Source organism: Hibiscus syriacus, unplaced genomic scaffold, assembly GCF_006381635.1.
Source record: "Hibiscus syriacus cultivar Baekdansim isolate YM2019G1 unplaced genomic scaffold, ASM638163v2 tig00111504_pilon, whole genome shotgun sequence".
Classification (NCBI taxonomy): domain Eukaryota; kingdom Viridiplantae; phylum Streptophyta; class Magnoliopsida; order Malvales; family Malvaceae; genus Hibiscus; species Hibiscus syriacus.
Window position 1 is genome coordinate 719,252 of NW_024063107.1, and position 19,556 is coordinate 738,807.

General features: G+C 34.4%; 3 protein-coding genes and 1 pseudogene across 3 annotated transcripts; 1 reads left to right on the forward strand and 3 right to left on the reverse strand.

Moving 5' to 3' along the window:
• Positions 1-715: 715 nt before the first annotated feature.
• LOC120164011 lies at positions 716-5,546 on the forward strand (annotated as a pseudogene).
• Positions 5,547-5,781: 235 nt separating this feature from the next.
• On the reverse strand, positions 5,782-6,542 carry LOC120164035 (photosystem I reaction center subunit II, chloroplastic-like). The gene has a single exon (XM_039173802.1). The coding sequence runs from the start codon at positions 6,482-6,484 to the stop codon at positions 5,852-5,854; it is 633 nt and encodes a 210-aa protein (XP_039029733.1). The 5' UTR covers positions 6,485-6,542; the 3' UTR covers positions 5,782-5,851.
• Positions 6,543-7,740: 1,198 nt separating this feature from the next.
• Positions 7,741-11,322, reverse strand: LOC120164026 (linoleate 9S-lipoxygenase 5-like). Its single transcript, XM_039173794.1, has 8 exons — positions 10,960-11,322; positions 10,449-10,729; positions 10,086-10,338; positions 9,667-10,005; positions 9,404-9,597; positions 9,014-9,318; positions 8,659-8,922; positions 7,741-8,548 (listed from the first exon to the last, which is right to left on the reverse strand). Exons 1-8 carry the CDS (start codon positions 11,210-11,212, stop codon positions 7,780-7,782), a joined length of 2,658 nt encoding a protein of 885 aa, XP_039029725.1. The 5' UTR covers positions 11,213-11,322; the 3' UTR covers positions 7,741-7,779.
• A 4,346-nt stretch (positions 11,323-15,668) lies between these two features.
• Positions 15,669-16,299, reverse strand: LOC120164012 (the record flags this gene model as incomplete). The annotated part of the gene is made up of 1 exon (XM_039173784.1): positions 15,669-16,299. A coding segment is annotated over one exon (525 nt), but the record flags the coding sequence as incomplete, so codon positions are not given.
• Positions 16,300-19,556: the final 3,257 nt, after the last annotated feature.

The window sequence follows — 19,556 nt, forward strand, 5'->3', positions numbered from 1 at the left end:
AAGTTTTGGTCAAATTTTGTAATTAGTCTTTGTATCATGTATAGCTTGTGAATTTAAATATTACACTTTAATTTTTTTAATCCCTATAGCTTTTCAAATTTGAATTTCAATCCTGATCCAGACAATAGTAGTGAAATCTGCTAAGTCAAATTCTATACTCGTCTCTAGCCTCTACTGATTTTGCATAAAGTTATAGATGTAATTTATATATTTCAATTTGGTCATATTAAGTCTGTACAATTTGATCATGTTATTTTTATATATTTTAGCTTAGGACTAAAATTTAAAATTCAAATATACAAAGATTAAAATTGATCAAATTATATAGTAGAGAGATTAATGATAGAATTTAACCATAAAATTTAGGCATAATACCAAAATTAGCCTCCAACGTTTACCAAAATGATCATTTTCCCTATTCTTTTTGGAGTATTTTGGCCCTACATTTTTTTAGGGTAAAAAGGTCTAACATTTGACAAAATAATCACTTTGTTCTTATTCTTGTTCTTTTTTTTGACATTTAGCCCTCAACGTTTCATTTTAAGTTAAAAAAGGCTCGTGTGTTAACTAATGACTTTCACCTATAGATGAAGTTTTTTACCCCGAAATGATACATTGAAGGCTAAAATGTTCTAAAAATAGAATAGAGGTCAAAATGATCATTTGGTAAATGTTAGGGACTATGTTTTGCATAGACCTAAAATTTAGAGAATATATGAATGTTAAAGCCCTCAATGTTAAAGCCGAAGAACAACAGTGTCTCATTCATTAAAATTGATCTTCTTTCTCCTCTCCACCCTCTCCAAAATTCCCTTATCCCACCAGCAACACCCACTAGACTCACTAACCCCAAACGAGTTCATCCTAGTCAAAGCCATTGTTAACCAATCATACCCTTTCTCTAACATCAAAAACTTAACCTTCCAATACATAGGCTTAAACGAACCAGACAAACAAGCTCTCATTTCATGGCTAGAGAAAATAAGCAACCTCCCCACTCCACCACATCCGTCACCGCCGCCGCTGCCACCTCGTGAGGCATTCGTCATTGCACGTATAAACCAGGAAACGCACGAACTCTTCCTCGACTTATCGCTGGACCGACTACTTCCGATCGAGTTTACAATGGAAACGGATACCTTTCACTCACGTTCGAAGAACAGAACGACGCGGATCGGTTGGTGTTCGGCTACGGCCGTTCTTGGCGTCCATAGCCAAACGAGGGCTCAAGTTGGAAGAGGTGGTCTGTGGGAGTTTAACGACGGGATGGCACGGGGAGACGAAGAGCAAAGGAAGGATAGTTAGGGTTATGTGTTATTATTTGGATGGGACTGTGAATTTGTTCACGAGGCCAATTGAGGCCATTACTGTCACAGTTGATCTCGAAGCGTTGAAGGTCGTGCATTTAAGGACCGGTTGATGGTGCCAGTGCCGAAGGCTGACAGCACCGATTATCGAGAGTCGTCGCAGCCGCCTTTCGGACCGGAGTTGAAGGGGATCATGGTTGTGCAACCGGACGGTCCTAGCTTCACCGTTGATGGAGGAAGAGTTAGGTGAGTTACAGTAACGAATAGACCAACTTTGGACATTTTTATTTATTTTTGTGAAATAAAAATTAAAGTTTTTAACGGTGGATGCTAAAATGAAATAAAAACTAAATTTCAGATATAATTTTAAAAAATTAAAAGTTTAAGTATTAAAACGGATATAGTGTAAGTACTAAATTAATCATTTACCCTAAATTCTATGTTAGTTTGATGGTTTGGAAGGAGTTTCAAGGAAAACTATACCACACAAGATTTGTTTACGATGTTAATTAATTGGACTAATTATTGACAATCTGAAATTAAAGGATCAAATCATATCAAATTATAGGGAGTCAATCTCAAGTTCAAGCATGGTAAAGGAACTAGAACTAGAATTTGACCAATTTTATAGTCGAGTTTATTTAATACAAAATTGTCCGTTCAACAAGGTTTTGAAAATCGGATCGGACCAGTCGGTTTAACCGGAAACCGCAAAGAACCGTTCGAACCGGCTTTGAACCGGACCGGACCGTGGACCGATTTAACCTAATTTTTTTTATGTTTTATTAAATGTTTTTGGTATTTTTATTTAATTTTTTAAATAATTATGACGTCGTCCGATTCTTACGATCGATCTGACCGATTCGATCCGTTGAACCAATGAACATGTAGCACGACCGGTTCGCTGACCGGTCAGGTTCTCTTACCGGTCCGATTCTGAAAACCATACCGGTCAATGCCTTTGAGCAGGTGGGCCAATTGGGATTTTCACTTGAGTTTCGATGCTCGTGTCGGTCCGATCGTATCCTTAGCAGCCGTATACGATACCGAGAAGCAGCGGTTCCGTAGGGTGAAATATCGGGAATTTGTATCGGAACTCTTTGTGCCGTACATAGATTTAACCGAAGAATGGTCATACAGAACGTTCTTTGACGCCGGCGAATATGGACACGGTCAATGTGCGGTGCCGCTAGGGACTGTCCGGCGAACGCAGTTTTCATGGACGCATTTGTTTCCGGCCGCGATGGGATGCCCATTGAGATCCCTAACGTTTTCTCCATCTTCGAACGCAATGCCGGTGATTTAACGTGGCGACACACCGAGTCCTTGATTACCGCGGGTTGGGTAAGCCGAATTTTCACTCAAGTTAAAAAGGTAAAATGATGGTTTTGGTCCTTCTACCGTGCTAAATTTGGTATTTTAATCACATTACTTTTAGTTTGACACAATTCGATGTCCTACTTTTTCATAGTGTTATTAGTTATTCCAAATTGTAAACACCCGATTCAAAAAATCTTTGCATGTTCCATTAATCTTGAAAGTCCAAATTTCGAGTTTGGTCCCTCTATTATGCTAAAAGTTAGGATTTAGTGGCCTTACTTAATTTGACCAAATTTGTTAGCATCGTAGTTTTGGTATCCCAAATTTTCACTAATGTTTAAAGTTCAAATTATGATTTGGTCCCTCCATTATTCTAAACTATATGTAGAGAATGAGTAGTTTTTTTAATCTAATGATATTTTAGGTACCTATCAATTTAAACTTAAACTAAATTAGGGTTTTACCCCTCTAATTTGTGATTAAATACTTAACAAGTCCTTAATATTTTGAAATCAGGTAATTTACCCCTAGCTCTGTTCCTGATTCTAAAATTGAGATTCAATCTAGTACTCTAATTTTTCATAGTTCAGTTCTATTTTTATAATGTTATTAGTTAGTGCAAATTATTTATAATATTAACAATTCCTATTAAAGTACATCCATGGAATTATTCTTTAAAATGCTTAAGGGTGTTTTTAAAGAATTCTAAGTCTACAAATCAACCGAATGTTTAAGGATATTTTTGTTTTAAATATTAGGCTCAGTCAAATAGGTAGCTAAAATATATAATCTTTTTCATTTAAGTACCTAAAGTATTCGTTAACTAATGCCCCATATCAACTTTTTTAGAACTTAGATGAAAAAATTTGAATCGATTAAGTATCTATTTTGACGTAAAATACTTTAGATACCTATTTTGACAAAAAAAAAAAACACTTTAGGTACTTAAATGAAAAACAGGGTATACATTAGGTACTTATTTGTGATATAAGCCTAAATTTTATATCAACATTTTAATGACAATAGTTAACGATATTATCAACTAACTTAGAAACATTATAAAAGTAAAGGAATTAAATAATATATTCCTATAAAAAAATCAAATAATATCAAACTAAAAAATACATGGACTAAATCTCAAAGTTTAATATAGTAAAGGGACAAGAACAATAACTTGTCCATGTTAAGAAAAATCTAATCGAAGGTGAAGATAAGGGAGGGTCTATTTAGGGATGGGCATGAGACCTAAACCCGACAGGTTCTGATCCGATCATGTCAGAATTTTTTTTTTAAAATATTCAGGTTCGGGTCAAGTTTTTTTAAAAGTGGTGTTCGGATCTGGTCGGATTCGGGTTTATGGTGAAAAATAAACGAACCGACCAGAAAAAATAATTTTATCTTATATATTTAGGAATAATTACAATATACCCCTCTATATATTATTTTTTCAATTAAATCACTATTTTTATTGAATAAAAATAATATTTTTTATTATTTCGGTTCGGATCGAGTCGGATTCAGATTTTATTTTAAAAAGTTGGGTTGGATCAGGTGGAGGGTATATATTATGCGGGTTGGATCAGATTTCAGATAGAAAAGTCATTATTCTCGGATCGAGTGAACAAAAAAATTAACTCAACCCATGCCATCCCTAAGTCTATTAATGGGAACTTTAATGGTATTGTTGCAGGTTACCGAGGTCAGGCCTGATGTTAGTTTGGTGGTAAGGATGGTCTCAACTGTGGGCACTTATGACTACATTAATGACTGGGAATTCAGGCAGATTGGTTCCATTAAAGTCACTGTAAATCACACATTAATTACTCACTTTTAACCCATTTTTTTAATTGGTGTTAATATTTGACATATTACGTGTGAAATATTTTAACTTTAAACCTTTCATTTTTAGTGCAAAATATCTATAGTTGATTAAAAATTATAAATTAAATTTATCGTTGATTTGATAAGTTTTATGTATTTAAAGTATCGATATATATAAATGATGACATAATATTATATATATATATATACATTTTTTTAACAGGTTGGCTATCTGGGTTACTAGAAGTGAGGGGCACAAAGTACACCCACAAAGACCAAATACAAGAGGAAGTTTATGGCACACTATTGGCTGAAAACACAATAGGTGTACACCATGACCATTTCCACACCTATTACCTTGACCTTGATGTGGATGGTGAGTCCAACTCGTTCGTCAAGTCCAAATTGCAAACTGTGAGTAAATGACCAGAGCTCACCTAGAAAGAGTTACTGGAAGGTTGTTAGTGAAACGGCCAAGACCGAGTCAGATGCCAAAGTTAAACTCGGGTTGCAGTCGGCTGATCTCTTGGTTGTGAACCCTAACAAGAGGACTAAAATGGGTAACTTCGTCGGCTACCGTTTGATCCCGGGATTGGTCGAGGGTCCGCTTTTGACAGACGACGATTATCCGCAGATTCGGGCAGCCTTTACCAACTACAATGTGTGGGTTACCCCGTATAACAAGTCGGAGAAGTGGGCAGGGGGAACTTATGTTGATCAAAGCAGGGGAGATGACACTTTGGCTACATGGACCAACAGGTATATAGTCTTATTAAAGTTGGGTGGGATTAAATTATGATTAATTAAAGGGACTAAAATCAGAATTAGACAGTTAAAGTTGTTATAATGTTGGCATTGTTATAATATTTGACTATTTGTTTAATTGCAGGAATAGAAGAATAGAGAACAAGGACATTGTATTATGGCACATTAGGTTTTCATCATGTACCATACCAAGAAGATTTCCCTTTGATGCCGACGATAAGCACCGGATTCGAGCTCCGGCCGGCCAATTTTTTCGAGAACAATCCGGTGCTTAAAGTGAAAGCTACCCACACTGATGTCAGGTGGCCTAATTGCATGGGACGCAAGCTGTGAATCATCTTAAGAACACTAACGATCAGAAACAATGAATTTGTTTTGTCAAACTCATAGGTTTTAAAGAAAGAATCCTGATTTTCTGCTGTTACAGATTAGTATGCAAGTTGGGTTGGATTGAATATATCTTATTTCTTATCGGATCTAATCCGAATGTGACTAATCGAACAAAACAAATATATACATGGAACAATCAAGTTTATCGAATCGAACATATAATCGAACACATCGATGAACATAAGAAAATCCATAATCAATAGTGATAAAATTACCAACATAATCACATATCACGGCATCATATTGAATTACAGATCATAGACCTGCTTGCCAGTGAACTTGACCTCAATAGGGCTAACATTCTTCCCAATGCTCCTAAAGTTCAGCCCTACACCTTGTCGGCCAGGGTTCACCTTCTCGGGGTACACACCATCTTTGGGGTGCAAATATTGGACCTCACCATTGGGGAACACCCTGTAGAATTGGTACTTGATCTTGTACTTGGACCTAAGCCTAGTCCCCAGAGCCAGGCACTGCTCTTTCCTAGCCAACTTGAGCAGGTTAGGACCTTGTCTCATGATGGCTGCACCCCCAGTCGGCATCTCGAATATTTGTTCCTTGGGTGACTCCCATGTGATCACATAAAACTCTTCCACTTGTGCCTTACGTAAAAGTCCACCCGTGCTGCCACCGAATATAGGCGACGGGGTGTTCGGATCGAGCTCCGGTGGGGTGAACCCGACCGGGGCTTCCTTTGTGGCGGTTGTCGACTCGGCTTTCTCTTCGGTTGCTTCGGCCTTGATGGTGGTACGTTTTGGGGACATGAAGGTAGGGAGTTTTATGGATGACGGTTGCTTCCATGGCACGGCGACTCGGTTGCCGATTTTCGGGGTGTGGAGGGTTGTGGGAGTGAGAATGGAGGCTTGGGTTGCAATTGCCATTGAGAATTGAGAGTGAAATGGTGTTTTTTTGTTGGTGAAGTTTGATTTTGTTAGAGATGATCAGACTAGAAAATGGACCACAGAGAGAATAAGTGGTGGAAATGTTTGGTCATGGATAAGGTAGGATGTGTTAGACCAATTAGATTATGTGGTTTTGATACTTAGGCTTACCCACACCTCACCCTTTTATTTTTAGAGATGATAATTAGATGATTGTTATTTTTAGATATTTTAGGTTCGAGTATGAAAAATATTTGAGCGTTTATTGTTAAATAATTAAGAGTTTTTATAATAAATTAATGATGTGACATTTTATTTTTTTCCAACGATGAAATGATATTTTCTTATGTGGCACATCAACATTATCGTTAAGTTTGTAATGATTGGTATCAAATGAAACATATACTAAACCTTAAGTATGATTTTAAAAACAAATAAATTGTGAGTACCAAAACAAAATAAAAGTAATAGTTTATATACTAAATATCTGGTTTACCCACAATTTTATTTCGAAACTCAAAAGTTTAATCAAGTACAAAATTAATAGATTCAGGGTAAATTACATGTTTAATACTCAAAATGACTAACGTTATGTTTTGTTTCGTTTTAGTACATTGCCTTTAAAAATTTAACTGGTGATTTGCACATGGTACATTTTCTATGGGTAAATTACATTATTCATCACTCATATTTTGGTCATTAAATTAATTTTTTTAATTTAATTACTTAAATTTTAAATTACTTCTAATTTAACCACTCTAACTTTCAAATTTATCTTTTTATTTTTAATTGTATATTATTAAAATAATAATAACAAATATCATAAGAAATAAATGATGTAATTTACCCATAAAAAATGCAGTACCGTTAAGTTTTTAACCGCGATGCACTAAAATGAAACAAAAACTAAACGCCATGTATGATTTTGAAAAAAAATAAAAGTTTAGGTACTAAAACTAATTAAAACTAATAATTTAGGTATTAAAAGTGTAATTTTCCCTAAAAACTTTATTATTTGTTTTGAAAAAATATTAATTAAACTACTATTACTTGAGATCTTTAGGGAGAAGAATACAGAGATAATCCCTTTCCCATGAAAAGCCAACGATGTGGGATTATAAATAGATAATGCTGATTCTCATTTGATCTAACAGCTAATAAACCATGCCAATTTTACAGTCAAAAGAATATTTTTTTCTTCGAAAATATAGCTAAGAATCTAAACAGAAAAGGATATATATATATATATATATATATATATATATATATATATATATATATATATACTTTAAAGATTATATCGAGACACTGTTTGGGATTCCTTTGCCCGTGAGTCCACCTTCTCTCGAGTAATCTGACGTGTTGGGATACAGCAATGTATATGGTACCTTCACAGTTCCATTTCTGTTCTTCAATCTACTGTCATTGTTCCTCTCCATTACTCTGTTTTCAATCTCCACCAGCTTCCTTCCGAATCTTTCGAATGCGGCTAAGGGTTCGGCGTCTGAAGTCCACTCCGGCGTATCTCGTTGTCCGAGGTATATTTCATCAGTTGTATGCCGCGATAAGACCTCGATAAGTGAGACGCCGAGCAGAGTTTGGAACTGTGGTGTGATTGTTTTGAGGAAGGCCAAGTCAGGGTCCTCCTCAAGCTCGGAGTACTCGGCCGTGCCCGGTTCGGGCATGAAGTGACGGCTAATCGTCGGCCTATTGGGGAGGTAGCCTGCGTAAGGGTATTGTCCGAAGTTGACGGCCGCATGCAATGCAGAAGCGATCCATATGATGATTGTGCATGCTTCGATGAGCTCGGCTCGTGTGTTCATATCGGGCCACCATGGTTCGTGTTTCAAGTCGCCGTGGCCCTCGTTCCGAATCTCGGTCCACCATGATTGGATCTCGATGTCCGCTTTTACCACTTCGTCTGAAGGGTAGTAGAATGAGCAATACTCGGTGACCCAAGTTTCGATGGCTGACCATATTTCTAACCCGTCGACAGCATAAGGATAGTCTTCTATCAGAAGTTTAAGGCCAAATGGGCTGCCTGTGTCCCTAACAGCCATTCCTCTACAAAGATATGAAGGGTTCAAAGGTAGTTACTTAAATGTACAGATATACGTGCGTGCGTATGTGTGTATGCAACTATGCATGTACATATGCATGTATGAATGACTTACCTCTTAATTAGATCAATAGGGAGAGCCTGGTCAGTGAAAACCCAGTCCTTGTAAACAGAAGAAGACATTTCCAGGGCATGTTTACCCGGAAAGACGGTCAATTCGAATACCCCACCGGCATTGATGAGGATCTGCCGGGCTAAAGCATTTATGTTCATCGTGTCCCGGAAATGGGGATGCAAGAGCTTATATATGGGGTGAACCACACTCAGCTGCCTATTACTTGCAATTATGAATGGCTCAATCACAGCATGTGTGTTCAACCTGCAAACATGGCAGATAAGCATTGTGAAGCCATATACAACTTCCATACATTTTAGTACATTTATTGAGCTTTGCCATTGCAATGTTATACCAATGAGAAATGAGCTGGTGGTAGCCAGAATCATTCACGGCAGCATAAGCTTTGGCCAATTGCCAGACCGAACCTTCGATTCCGTCCTCCGACGGAGTGAAAACTTTGCTAACAGGACCATGGGTGTCCCCTTGTGGATGTGGTAGGCTCAACTCAATCGCTAATGGCTTCAGTGTGCCGTCGTCTTGCAATAAGAATAGAGTTCTCGTGGCATAAGTCTTCGTGCTAGTCGAATTTATCCGCCGCATGTACGGCATCAATGCATCATGATGATTCAATATGAACAGTTTGTTGCCTTTAAGTGCCTGAATAACATATGATCAAAACAATTAGTATTCAACAGAGAAACATTACAATATGACAAGGCGATAACTGTAGTAAAGCCGATACTTCTTCCACTGTGAGTCCATTCATATTCATCTCAATATGTTCCGTCATAATCCTACTCTTCTGGTTCCCATATGCTTTCGGATCAAGCTTGCTGGCTGGTGGAAATTCTTCGAGCCGACTGATGACAACAGGATTGACTCCGGCTAGTGTTTCTCGTGCAAACTCTTCGTCTGTCCTCCAGGCCGACTTGTCCTCTGCAACCACACACACCATAAGCAACGTCGTCGGAATTAAGGGTTAGATGGGGTAGTTCCTGCATATACCTTTGATGACAGCAGGCAATGGGAACTTCATGAACCGTTCACCATCGTTACGAACAAGTTCTCGGATCATCTCCCAAGGGAGGCAATCCCTTATCTTCTTAAGAGTGTCATCATTTGGTAGTTTGATACCACCTTCATATAGATTGAGTACATCTTGAAACGAATCAAACTCGTTTACGGTTTTGTCGTACACCGCTGCAATCTCGGGGACCAATACCTGAAACAATGATTTGAGAGCATAGGCCAGAAAATCCGAAAATTTCACCATGTTGAATTGTTCATCTCTTGGAACATAAATGTTTAAGTTTAGAAGCGATAGCCTGCTCTCTGTATTCGGATCTGTTACAATGGTAAAACAAAACATTACATTATATTGCAAATGATGTCTGTCTATGCTTAACATACTTATAAATGCTCACCTTTTTTGTGTGGTTTCCGACCGGTTCTCCCCCGTCTCGGATATGGAATCTCCTGCGATCCGCCAAGGACCGGACGCGTGAAATTACGACCCTTTTCAGGCATTGCCAAGTCATTATAGTAATCATAATCATAAACTCTATCCCATTCATTGAGCTTTCCTTTTCCTTTTCCTTTTCCATTTCCTCTGATATTCATCAGCTCTTCTTCCCTATACTTGCGTAATGGTTCAGGCATTTGACATGGAAGGTAGGTCTAAAATCCAACACATCAAAGTTGTGTCTTAACGAACAGACATAATGTTCATAATTACTGAAACAACTGGACCGAACAATGATCATGTTACATACGAAAACGAAAGTTACCTTGTTGGAGAAGAAAACTCGATGATAATTGTAACGATGAGCTGGATACACCCACGAATTGCATACGAAATGGAGGCGGCCGTGGCCTGGAACATCTTCGAGAGTGAGTGTCTTGAGGTAGAACTGGCTGTGGTGATGGTTTTTAACGATGAAAGCTCCAGGGACGCCCATGGATTCATCCCACTCGAATTCGATGCTAAACACGGTTTCACCAGCGGTTAACGGTGTGACCGTTGTGATCCATTTCTCCAAATATGCAGGCTTCCCTCGCAACCCGTCGGCTGTAACACACCGGAAATTTCTTAACATAACCAATTCGATCAGTTAATTCGGTTAATCCCGAATAACAAACACAATTACTAATCTGGTTCCCCTTGCTTGCAAGATTCAAATAACAATCACTGAATGAGCATTGCTTAAAAGACTCCACTTTATATACCAAATTCTAACAAGCAACAAACATTCGTAATTAAAAAAAAACCAGAAAAAGACAAACATGTAAGAAACCAACCAGGGTCTGTATGAACAGCACCGATAAGCTGCAAAGACACGCCTTTGCCTAGCAGCTCATGAACTCGATCGAGCAAAGAAGATTTGAGATCATTGAAGTCCAAAACATTTTTTTTCATCAAAGCCACTGTTCCTTTGATCATCATCTTCTTGTTCTTGTTCTCTTCGGACATGCCTTTATCCTCTGTTCTTGGCTTCCCACAGAACATCACCATCGCTTTGTTGAACACCCTTGAACTTGGACAGTACCCCATGAAAGACGGCTACCTGAAAACCCAGATAAAAAGATTTGATCTTTTTTAGCTTCAAGTGGTTGAAATCTGGTAATGTTGATGAATGTAAGGAGGGAGACAGGCTTTGTGTCTGGTTTTTCTTGACTTGGATTTGGATGGAACGAATCAAGGTTTTATATACTTCCAAATGACACAGTTCGATAAGAAATTTCATGGTTTCCCTTTTTTGGTTTAAATATGATCCTGGTCCTTATACTCTTTGGACTTCTGACATTTATCCCCACTCTTTTTATTTCTAGGAATGTAGTCCATCCATTTGTTTGATTTGAAAACTATTAATGGATTCCCATTAAATTTGAATGAATTTAATTTATAACGCACATTCAAATTCAACAGAAATTAATTAATGGTGTTATATTAATGGACTTTAATTTTTAAATCAGATAAATAGATTATTTAAATCCCTAACTTAAAAGCATAGAGATTAAATATCAAAAGTTTGAAGTGTACAAGGATGGAGGCACAGTTAGACCTTGCTTTTAGGTCAAATTTTAGTCCACTCCCTCTACTATACTCGAAATGTCAATATTGATTCGTATCCCAAAATCAACTCTCTCTAACACACAGAAACTCATATCAACGCGATAACCTACCTAAAACGGTGTTTTTAACATAAATCAACAACAACACTTTAATTGGAGTTATTAACCGTGTCGGTTATTTGGACTAAATAACGATACTAAAAAAGTAGAGAGGTTAAAATCATGTCAAATTAAAATATATGGACTAGATATTAAATTTAAACATATGAGAGGGACCAAAACCAAATATTACTTTTTACTAGAATTTGGATGCATATGTCTTTATTAGTTGATAATTAAAGGACCTGATTCCACCCAGACGGTCCATTTCTATTGTTCTACTTATGGGAACTCTTTCTAAATAAGAAATGCCGCGTAGCTTCTTTCATAACATACAATAATATCAAATATTATGAATAAAATAAAATAAATTAAAAAAATATTTATAATATTTAATTTAAATTATTTAATCAATAAATCATATATTAATTATAAAATATAGATTTTGCCTTTTATTTTTATAATATTTTATATGTACGTCTCTTAGGCTCACACATGACACATGCTACCTCTTTTTGTGGCATATACCTTGATTTCTTTAGCAGCCATGTACATTAAATGATTCTATGTGATTTTTTTTTTCTTTTTCGGTTAAGCTTCACCTTTATTAATTCGAATTGATCCGGGTCGTACACTTAGTTTTGGTGGGTGAGTTTCCCAATGATGATTTTTCTACATACACAATAACTCGAATCTAAGACTTACTTAAGCGATATTAAACTGTTTAACACTTGAACTAACCCGTTAGTTGATTATCTTATTTTTTACTTGCGGGTAAGTTAATCCTAGGTTTACCTATAAGATGCTTTTATCTTTAGATCATTTTTTTAATTTCTATTTGATTTTACTGTTAATATTAATCTGACCAACAATAAGATTAAATTTGATAGCCTAAAGTCATAAAATCACTCAAGAATTGTCACATTAACATATAGGATAAATTATACGTATAGTACCTAAACTATCGAGTTTGATCCATTTTAGTATCTAAACTTTTAGTCTTTTCAAAACCATACCTAAACTTTTAATTTTATTTCATTTTAATACCCATGTTCAAAATTTAATATTAAGTTTTGAAAAAATTAAAAATTTAGCTACTAAAATAGTAAAATGGACTAAAATTGATAGTTTAGGTACTAAACGCGTTAAATTTGTAACAATGGGGTACTAAAATGAAACAAAAACTAAACATTAAATATGATTTTGAAAAAAATGAAAGTTTAGGTACTAAAATGAACTAAAACTGGTACTTTAGGCACTAATGCATAGTTTACCCTAACATATATACATATGTTGTAACGAATAAAGATGTTAAATTTTGATCGAAATATTTAGGCATAATATTAAAATTAGCTCCCAATGTTTATTAAAACAATTATTTTGTCTCCTATTCTATTGTTGGAGCATTTTTGCCGTTAACATTTTATTTTAAGGTAAAAGGCATCAAATATTTGACTAAATAATTACTTTGGCCCTTAATCTTTTTTCTATAGCATTTTAACCTTCAACATTTCATTTAAGGTTAAAAGGCCCTTATTTTAAGGCATTATTCTTGCGTTAACTAATAGTTTCCATCTATAGAATCGATTTTTTTTCCCTAAAGTGAAACATTGGGAAAATAATTAAGAAAAGAATAAAGATCAAAATGACTATTTTAATAAATATTGGGGGCTATTTTTTATATTATGCCAAATATTTATTGCTAGGGAAATGAAAATCAATCATAACCATTAGTTTTGATTATAATTTATTTGAATATGAATTACTTATAATCGTAATTGTATATTGTACTTGTAAGTTTTTTTAAAAGTAATTTTTATTAAGCTAAAGTGATTACAAAATACTTTTTGTTCTACATACTCTCAATATTTCGACAACGAACACTCAATCAGCCTACTACAGTAGCTAGTGCTCGGACTCATAATCTCTAGAAACAACAACGATTCCTTTAACAACTAAGGTAAATTGGTTCGTGCTAACAAAATAAAGTTTTATCCTAGAAAAAATGGATCCTTCTGGCCACTGGGATTAATTAGTAATTGCTCTATTCATAGAAAAAATTGGCCTTTGTGATGCTTGCAAATTTGGAACCTTAAGGTTTTTTTAAAGAAATCTTTACCGTGTCACATCAATATTTTTTAATAGTTACTAACATCAATGACTATGATGAACAACAATAGTTACCAGGAAAGAATTAAAAGTTTAACGATTGTAATATAAATTTTAAAAGTTCGATGACCAAAGTAAAAGCACCCTAAAAGTTCAATGTCTATCAATATAGTTTACCCTCGATTTTTTAAAAGTTGAAAGATAAATTAAAATCCCTCAAACTTTCTAAAAGTTCAATTGGCCACTATATGACATAGCCATTCACATATAAATCATCACATCAACACAATTAGCCACTGCAATAATAACGTAATGATCAATAATTTTCATCGATCAAAAAATAATACTAATATAATTAATTAAGAACGAGAATAAATATCGATGATTTTAATTCAGTACTAGAATAAAAACTCCCCTTAAGAGGTGTAATAAATAGATCACTGCCTCTCAACTCATAAACTATATATTAAGTTAATTGCATCATATGTCCTCAAACTATAACTTCAATTTTAAATTGATCTTAAACTTTTGAATATTTCAATTTTATCCCTGAACTATGATTCTCATTCTAAATTATTCCTTGAACTTTTGAACATTCTAATTTAATAACTAAATCAAGACTCTCTATCTAAATTCATCTAAATACATAATTAGTTTCAACCATAATTTAACCTGAATTTTGTTTTTTTTTCAAACTTATAATAATATAACATGGCCTAATGATTTTATGAACAGGGCATGTGATTAGTATATACATATTGTTTGGGATAAAATTAGAATGTTCAAAAAGCTTGGGGACTAATTAGAATGAATGTCATAGTTTAGGGATGGAATTGGAACGTTTAAAAATTTAGGGACCAATTAGAATTTCTAAATACATAATCCTTGGCAATTATATGTTGTAATTTAGAATAATTTAAATTCAAGATATGCAAACGCATATTTGCCAACTCAATTATGACCCCAAACAACCTTATCATCAATATTAGGTCCCAAATCATTATGGATAAGTCCATTATTCGTCATCATCATCTGCATACTTTTGTTCCTCCCAAACCTAACAATAATTCATCAAAAATTGGAAACCACAAAAGTTATTAAGTACTAACTTATGATTTGTGAATTGAATACATAATAATATGGAAAAAGTTAGAATACCCAATTTATCATTTTCGCCCTTATCGTATTTCTGCATTAATTTAGCACTCGAAGCTGCTCAATTGCATCATTCTATACTATATTCCTAACTTAAAACTCTAACCCTAAACCATAACCCATAATCTCTAACCATAAATACTAACTTATAATTTATAGTTTAAGGTTTTAAGTCAGTGATAGGATATGAAATGATGCAGTTAAGTACTTTTGAGGACTAAATTGATATAAAATACGATATAGACGAAAATAATAAATTGAATCTACTACAAAGACAAAAGTTACCCTTAAGCCTAATAATATACAACGATGTTTAATATAGATATATCGTGCGAGTAATATAAAGAATCAAATCTTGTATTAATTAGTAATTGATATTTATAAATATTTAAAAGTATTGTTGTTTGTTAGATTTTATTTATGTTTATGTTACTATGTGTCTTTATATGTGCTATATGGATAGATAATTTTCAATTATTTGATATTAAATACTCACTCCTCTAATATTTTTAGTGTTCAAACTCGAAACTTTAAGAAATAACGAAAATAACAATAATTTATTTACACCGAGATCGTAGGTTAATACATGAAAAAAAAAAATAAACAAACATCGAGAGCAAATAAGAACAATTGCAAATAAACAATTGCATCTTCAATTGATCTTTATAAGAAAAAAGATCAGCAAGAATCTGGCCTGGGTTTCTTGCGAACTGAAATGCAGCCTCGTTGATGATCTCTAAAAACCCGAATCTCAGAACAATCCCTCAGATCTTCGAGGCTGATATACTGCTGCTTGACCATCCTCGATGAATCACCCGCCGTGTCATTCACCCAAACGTAAGGGTGACAAGTTTGATCATAGTAATAAAGCAAGCTCTTCATCCCTCCACCGCCTCCGTCGCTTCCGCCGCCGGGCATATACGCCTTGTATATGCTCTTGCACTCGAGTCTCTTCGAACACCCGGGTTTCAACGTGTGAACCTTCTTGAGGATCGATCCCACTCGTACTTGGAGCTCCACGGCCCTGTCGCTGTGGTTCCAGACCGGGTGCCGAGACCCGACGATCGAGTGTGGTCTCGGCACCCGTTGAAACAACCCCCGAAGGGGAAGATGCCCAAGCTCGGCATCCTGCGTTGAAATGAGTCCGGGCGTTTGGTCATTTGGGGCTTGGGAGCCATGTTCATTGTACTTTATAAGACTGTTTGTTCAACAAACATTTATTGATTAAGGTGAAATGTTTATATATACATGGAAAAGGACTCCATGTGTTAATCTTTTTTAACATCAACGGCTGTGATTATTAGTTTGTGATCCCCACCAATGGGATATTATCATTTTTCAGTCCACATTATTCTTTGCCCTTGTTTTAAGCTATGTTGTTAGTTCCCTTTAGAATATATGTATTCAATATTTTTGTCTATAGATAAGAGAGAATAAACTTATAATAAATCGCACTTGCCAGCTCCTCAATCTATCCCTAACAACAACACGGAGTTAAATGACCTAAATAGACCAAATCGAAAATGACCCAAACAAATAATCCAAATAATCAGGACTTGAAGTTATTAAAACTCGAAATGACTTGAACCCGAATCGATATAAACTTAAATGACAAAAAAGACCTTGGCATTCTAGCAAATGGCTTTTCTTTTCCTCTCTTGTTTGTTGGGAAGGTAAAGGGAAAGATGTAAATGGCACCCACTATGATGATGAAGGTGGATATGATGTTGCTTCATCTTTTATTATGGCAGTTGCTTTTTTATGTTTTTTCTATGCTTTGTTCAACTCCCAAAACCAACCCTACCCTTTTGTTTATCCTCCCAGAAATCAGTTCTAATTAATATTTAGGGTAAACTACATCATATACCTCAAAACTTTAGGTATTGTATCATTTGTACCACTGAACTTTCAATTCTATCATAACAGTCAGATCTAAATAAAAATCAAAGTTCAGTGCTATAATTAACAAAATTAAAAATTCAGTGGTATATACAATACAACGATTAAAGTTTAGTGGTATATGATGTAGTTTACCCTAATATTTTTTTACTAAGCTACGTGATTACACACTAGTATTTGTTCTAAATACTATCAACCATTTGATATTGAACACCCAATCACTCATGATGTATTCGTTGGTGCTCGAACTCGAAATCTTTAAAAACAAAAATCATTCTTTTAACTACTGAAATAATTTGGTTCGTGCTATTTTATCATCTAATTATTAATAATATATGCATCGTATATTAGTCTATGTAGGTACAGTTAGTAGGAAGGGAAAGCTGGACCATCTACTTTGGATAAAATGGATAATGTCTCCATAGTGAGGGTTTTAGCATTTTCCGAGATCCCTTTAACATCCCTTCTTTTAATCATTGAACGCGTTAATCACTCGCCAATATTGCCAATATTGGAAGCCACTGTCCACCGAAATTAGGGATGGGCATGGGACCGAATCTGATGGTTTCGATCCGATCGGGTCAGATTTTTTTTTAAAAAATCGGATTCAGGTCGGATCAGTTCGGGTTTATGGTGAAAAATATCTGACCCGACCCAACCCGAAAATATATAATTTTATCTTATATTTTAGAAATAATTATAATATCTCTCTATACTTTTTTTCAATTAAGTCACTATTTTTATTGAATAAATATAATATTTTTATTATTATTTCGAGTCGGGTCAAGTCGGGTTGGGTCTAAGGTGGTGGACTCCTTGTTCTCGGGTCAGGTCGGATGAACCAAAAACCCGACCCATGCCCATCTCTACGCCGAATGCTATTATCTTTTCCGTTAGATTAATGAGGGCAATTTAACCGAAATAGATGGTTTCAATTTGACCTGATTTAACATGATTAAAATTTAAAAAGAATTATAGGTTTGTATCGAGTTGGGCTGAATTTTTTTTAAGGGAATGAGGTTGGATTGGGTCGGATTTGAGTGGAGAGTGAAAATATTTTGACCGACTCAACTCGGATAATAATGTAATTTTCTTAAAAAATTATTATTATTTAATTAAATCCTTATTTTATATCGGATCAGATTTATACTCTAAAAATTTGAATGAAATCAAAATCTAATAGAGGATATATATTTTTCGGGGTTAGATTGAATCAAATAAAGGATATATAACTTTTGAATCGGGTCAAGTTCAAATGAAGGATACATATTTTTCAGATCAAATTAGGTTGACAAAAATCTGACTTGACCCGTTACCATCCCTAGTTAAGACTCGATACACACGAAAATAATATGAATATTATCTAAATATTTGAGTTTGTAAAAAAACGTCATATGCTCTATTAATGTAATAATTAAAAAAATTAAAATTTTATGATTATCTTAAGTTTAAAATATGGATAAACAAAACTTATAATCATTTAACTATTGTTCCTTTTTATTTTGACAACTTATTTTTTTATTTTACCAATCAAACAATTTAATTATTTAATTGTTATCAATTAAGTCACTTTTTGTTAACATTCAACAAAGGAAGTAATATGACTATTAACAAAATTACTATAATTATATATTTAGTCCTCGTTACTTATATATATTCTATTTAATTTAGTCAAAATTTTAAATTAATTCAATAACTTTGTTTCACTAATGACACATGTCACAAACTGTTTTAGAGATTAAATTTATTGATTTAATTTAAAACTAGGATCAAATTGATAAATGTGTAAGTAATGATGACTAAGTTATAATTATAACAACTTTATTAACAATCACACCATCTCCTCTATTAAATATTAACCACATATAGTTTGGTTAACAATAAAGGTAAAATTGCTTGAATGACCACCCAATTATAGGGTTGGTATCAAATTACTATCATTTTGAAAATTGCATCAATATGACCACTGAACTATTTAATTTGGTTCAATATAGCCACCCGATGTTAGTATTTAACGGAAGTGTTTACGTTACAGTTAACAAAATTGGTATAATTATATATTTGATCTCGATACTTGTACAATCAATTAATTTGATCCTAATTTTAATTTTATTTAATAAATTAATCATTCAATCAGGAGGTGATACATGTCACCATTAGGTTAAATGATGTATTTTAATTTTAATGTATTTAATTTAATTATTTATCTTCCAATCATATGGTGACATGTCACCCTCCGGGTGAAAGGAAAACTAAATATGTAAAGAAATGCATAAATAATGCCTTTTAGGTAGGGATGGACACTTAACCTGAACCCGACCCGACCCGATCAGATTTTTTTAATTTCGGGTTCTGTTCGGATTTTTTTAAGTTTGATATTCGGTTGGGTTCGGGTTTAGGGTGAAAAATACTCGACCCGAAAATATATATAATTTTACCTTATATATTTAGGAATAATTACAATAATACCCCTCTATATATATTTTTTTCAATTAAGTCACTATTTTTATTGAATAAAAATAATTTTTATTATTATTTCGGGTCGAGTTTCTAAGTCATAT

Excerpts from the sequence above, each read along its gene's own strand:
- LOC120164035 (XM_039173802.1), bottom strand. The coding sequence starts at position 6,484 with ATGGCAATTGCAACCCAAGCCTCCATTCTCACTCCCACAACCCTCCAC.
- LOC120164026 (XM_039173794.1), bottom strand. The coding sequence starts at position 11,212 with ATGGGGTACTGTCCAAGTTCAAGGGTGTTCAACAAAGCGATGGTGATG. Across the intron at positions 8,923-9,013 it reads CACCAGCTCATTTCTCATTG|GTTGAACACACATGCTGTGA; the intron begins GTATAACATTGC and ends CCATGTTTGCAG. Across the intron at positions 8,549-8,658 it reads CCTATTGATCTAATTAAGAG|AGGAATGGCTGTTAGGGACA; the intron begins GTAAGTCATTCA and ends ATATCTTTGTAG.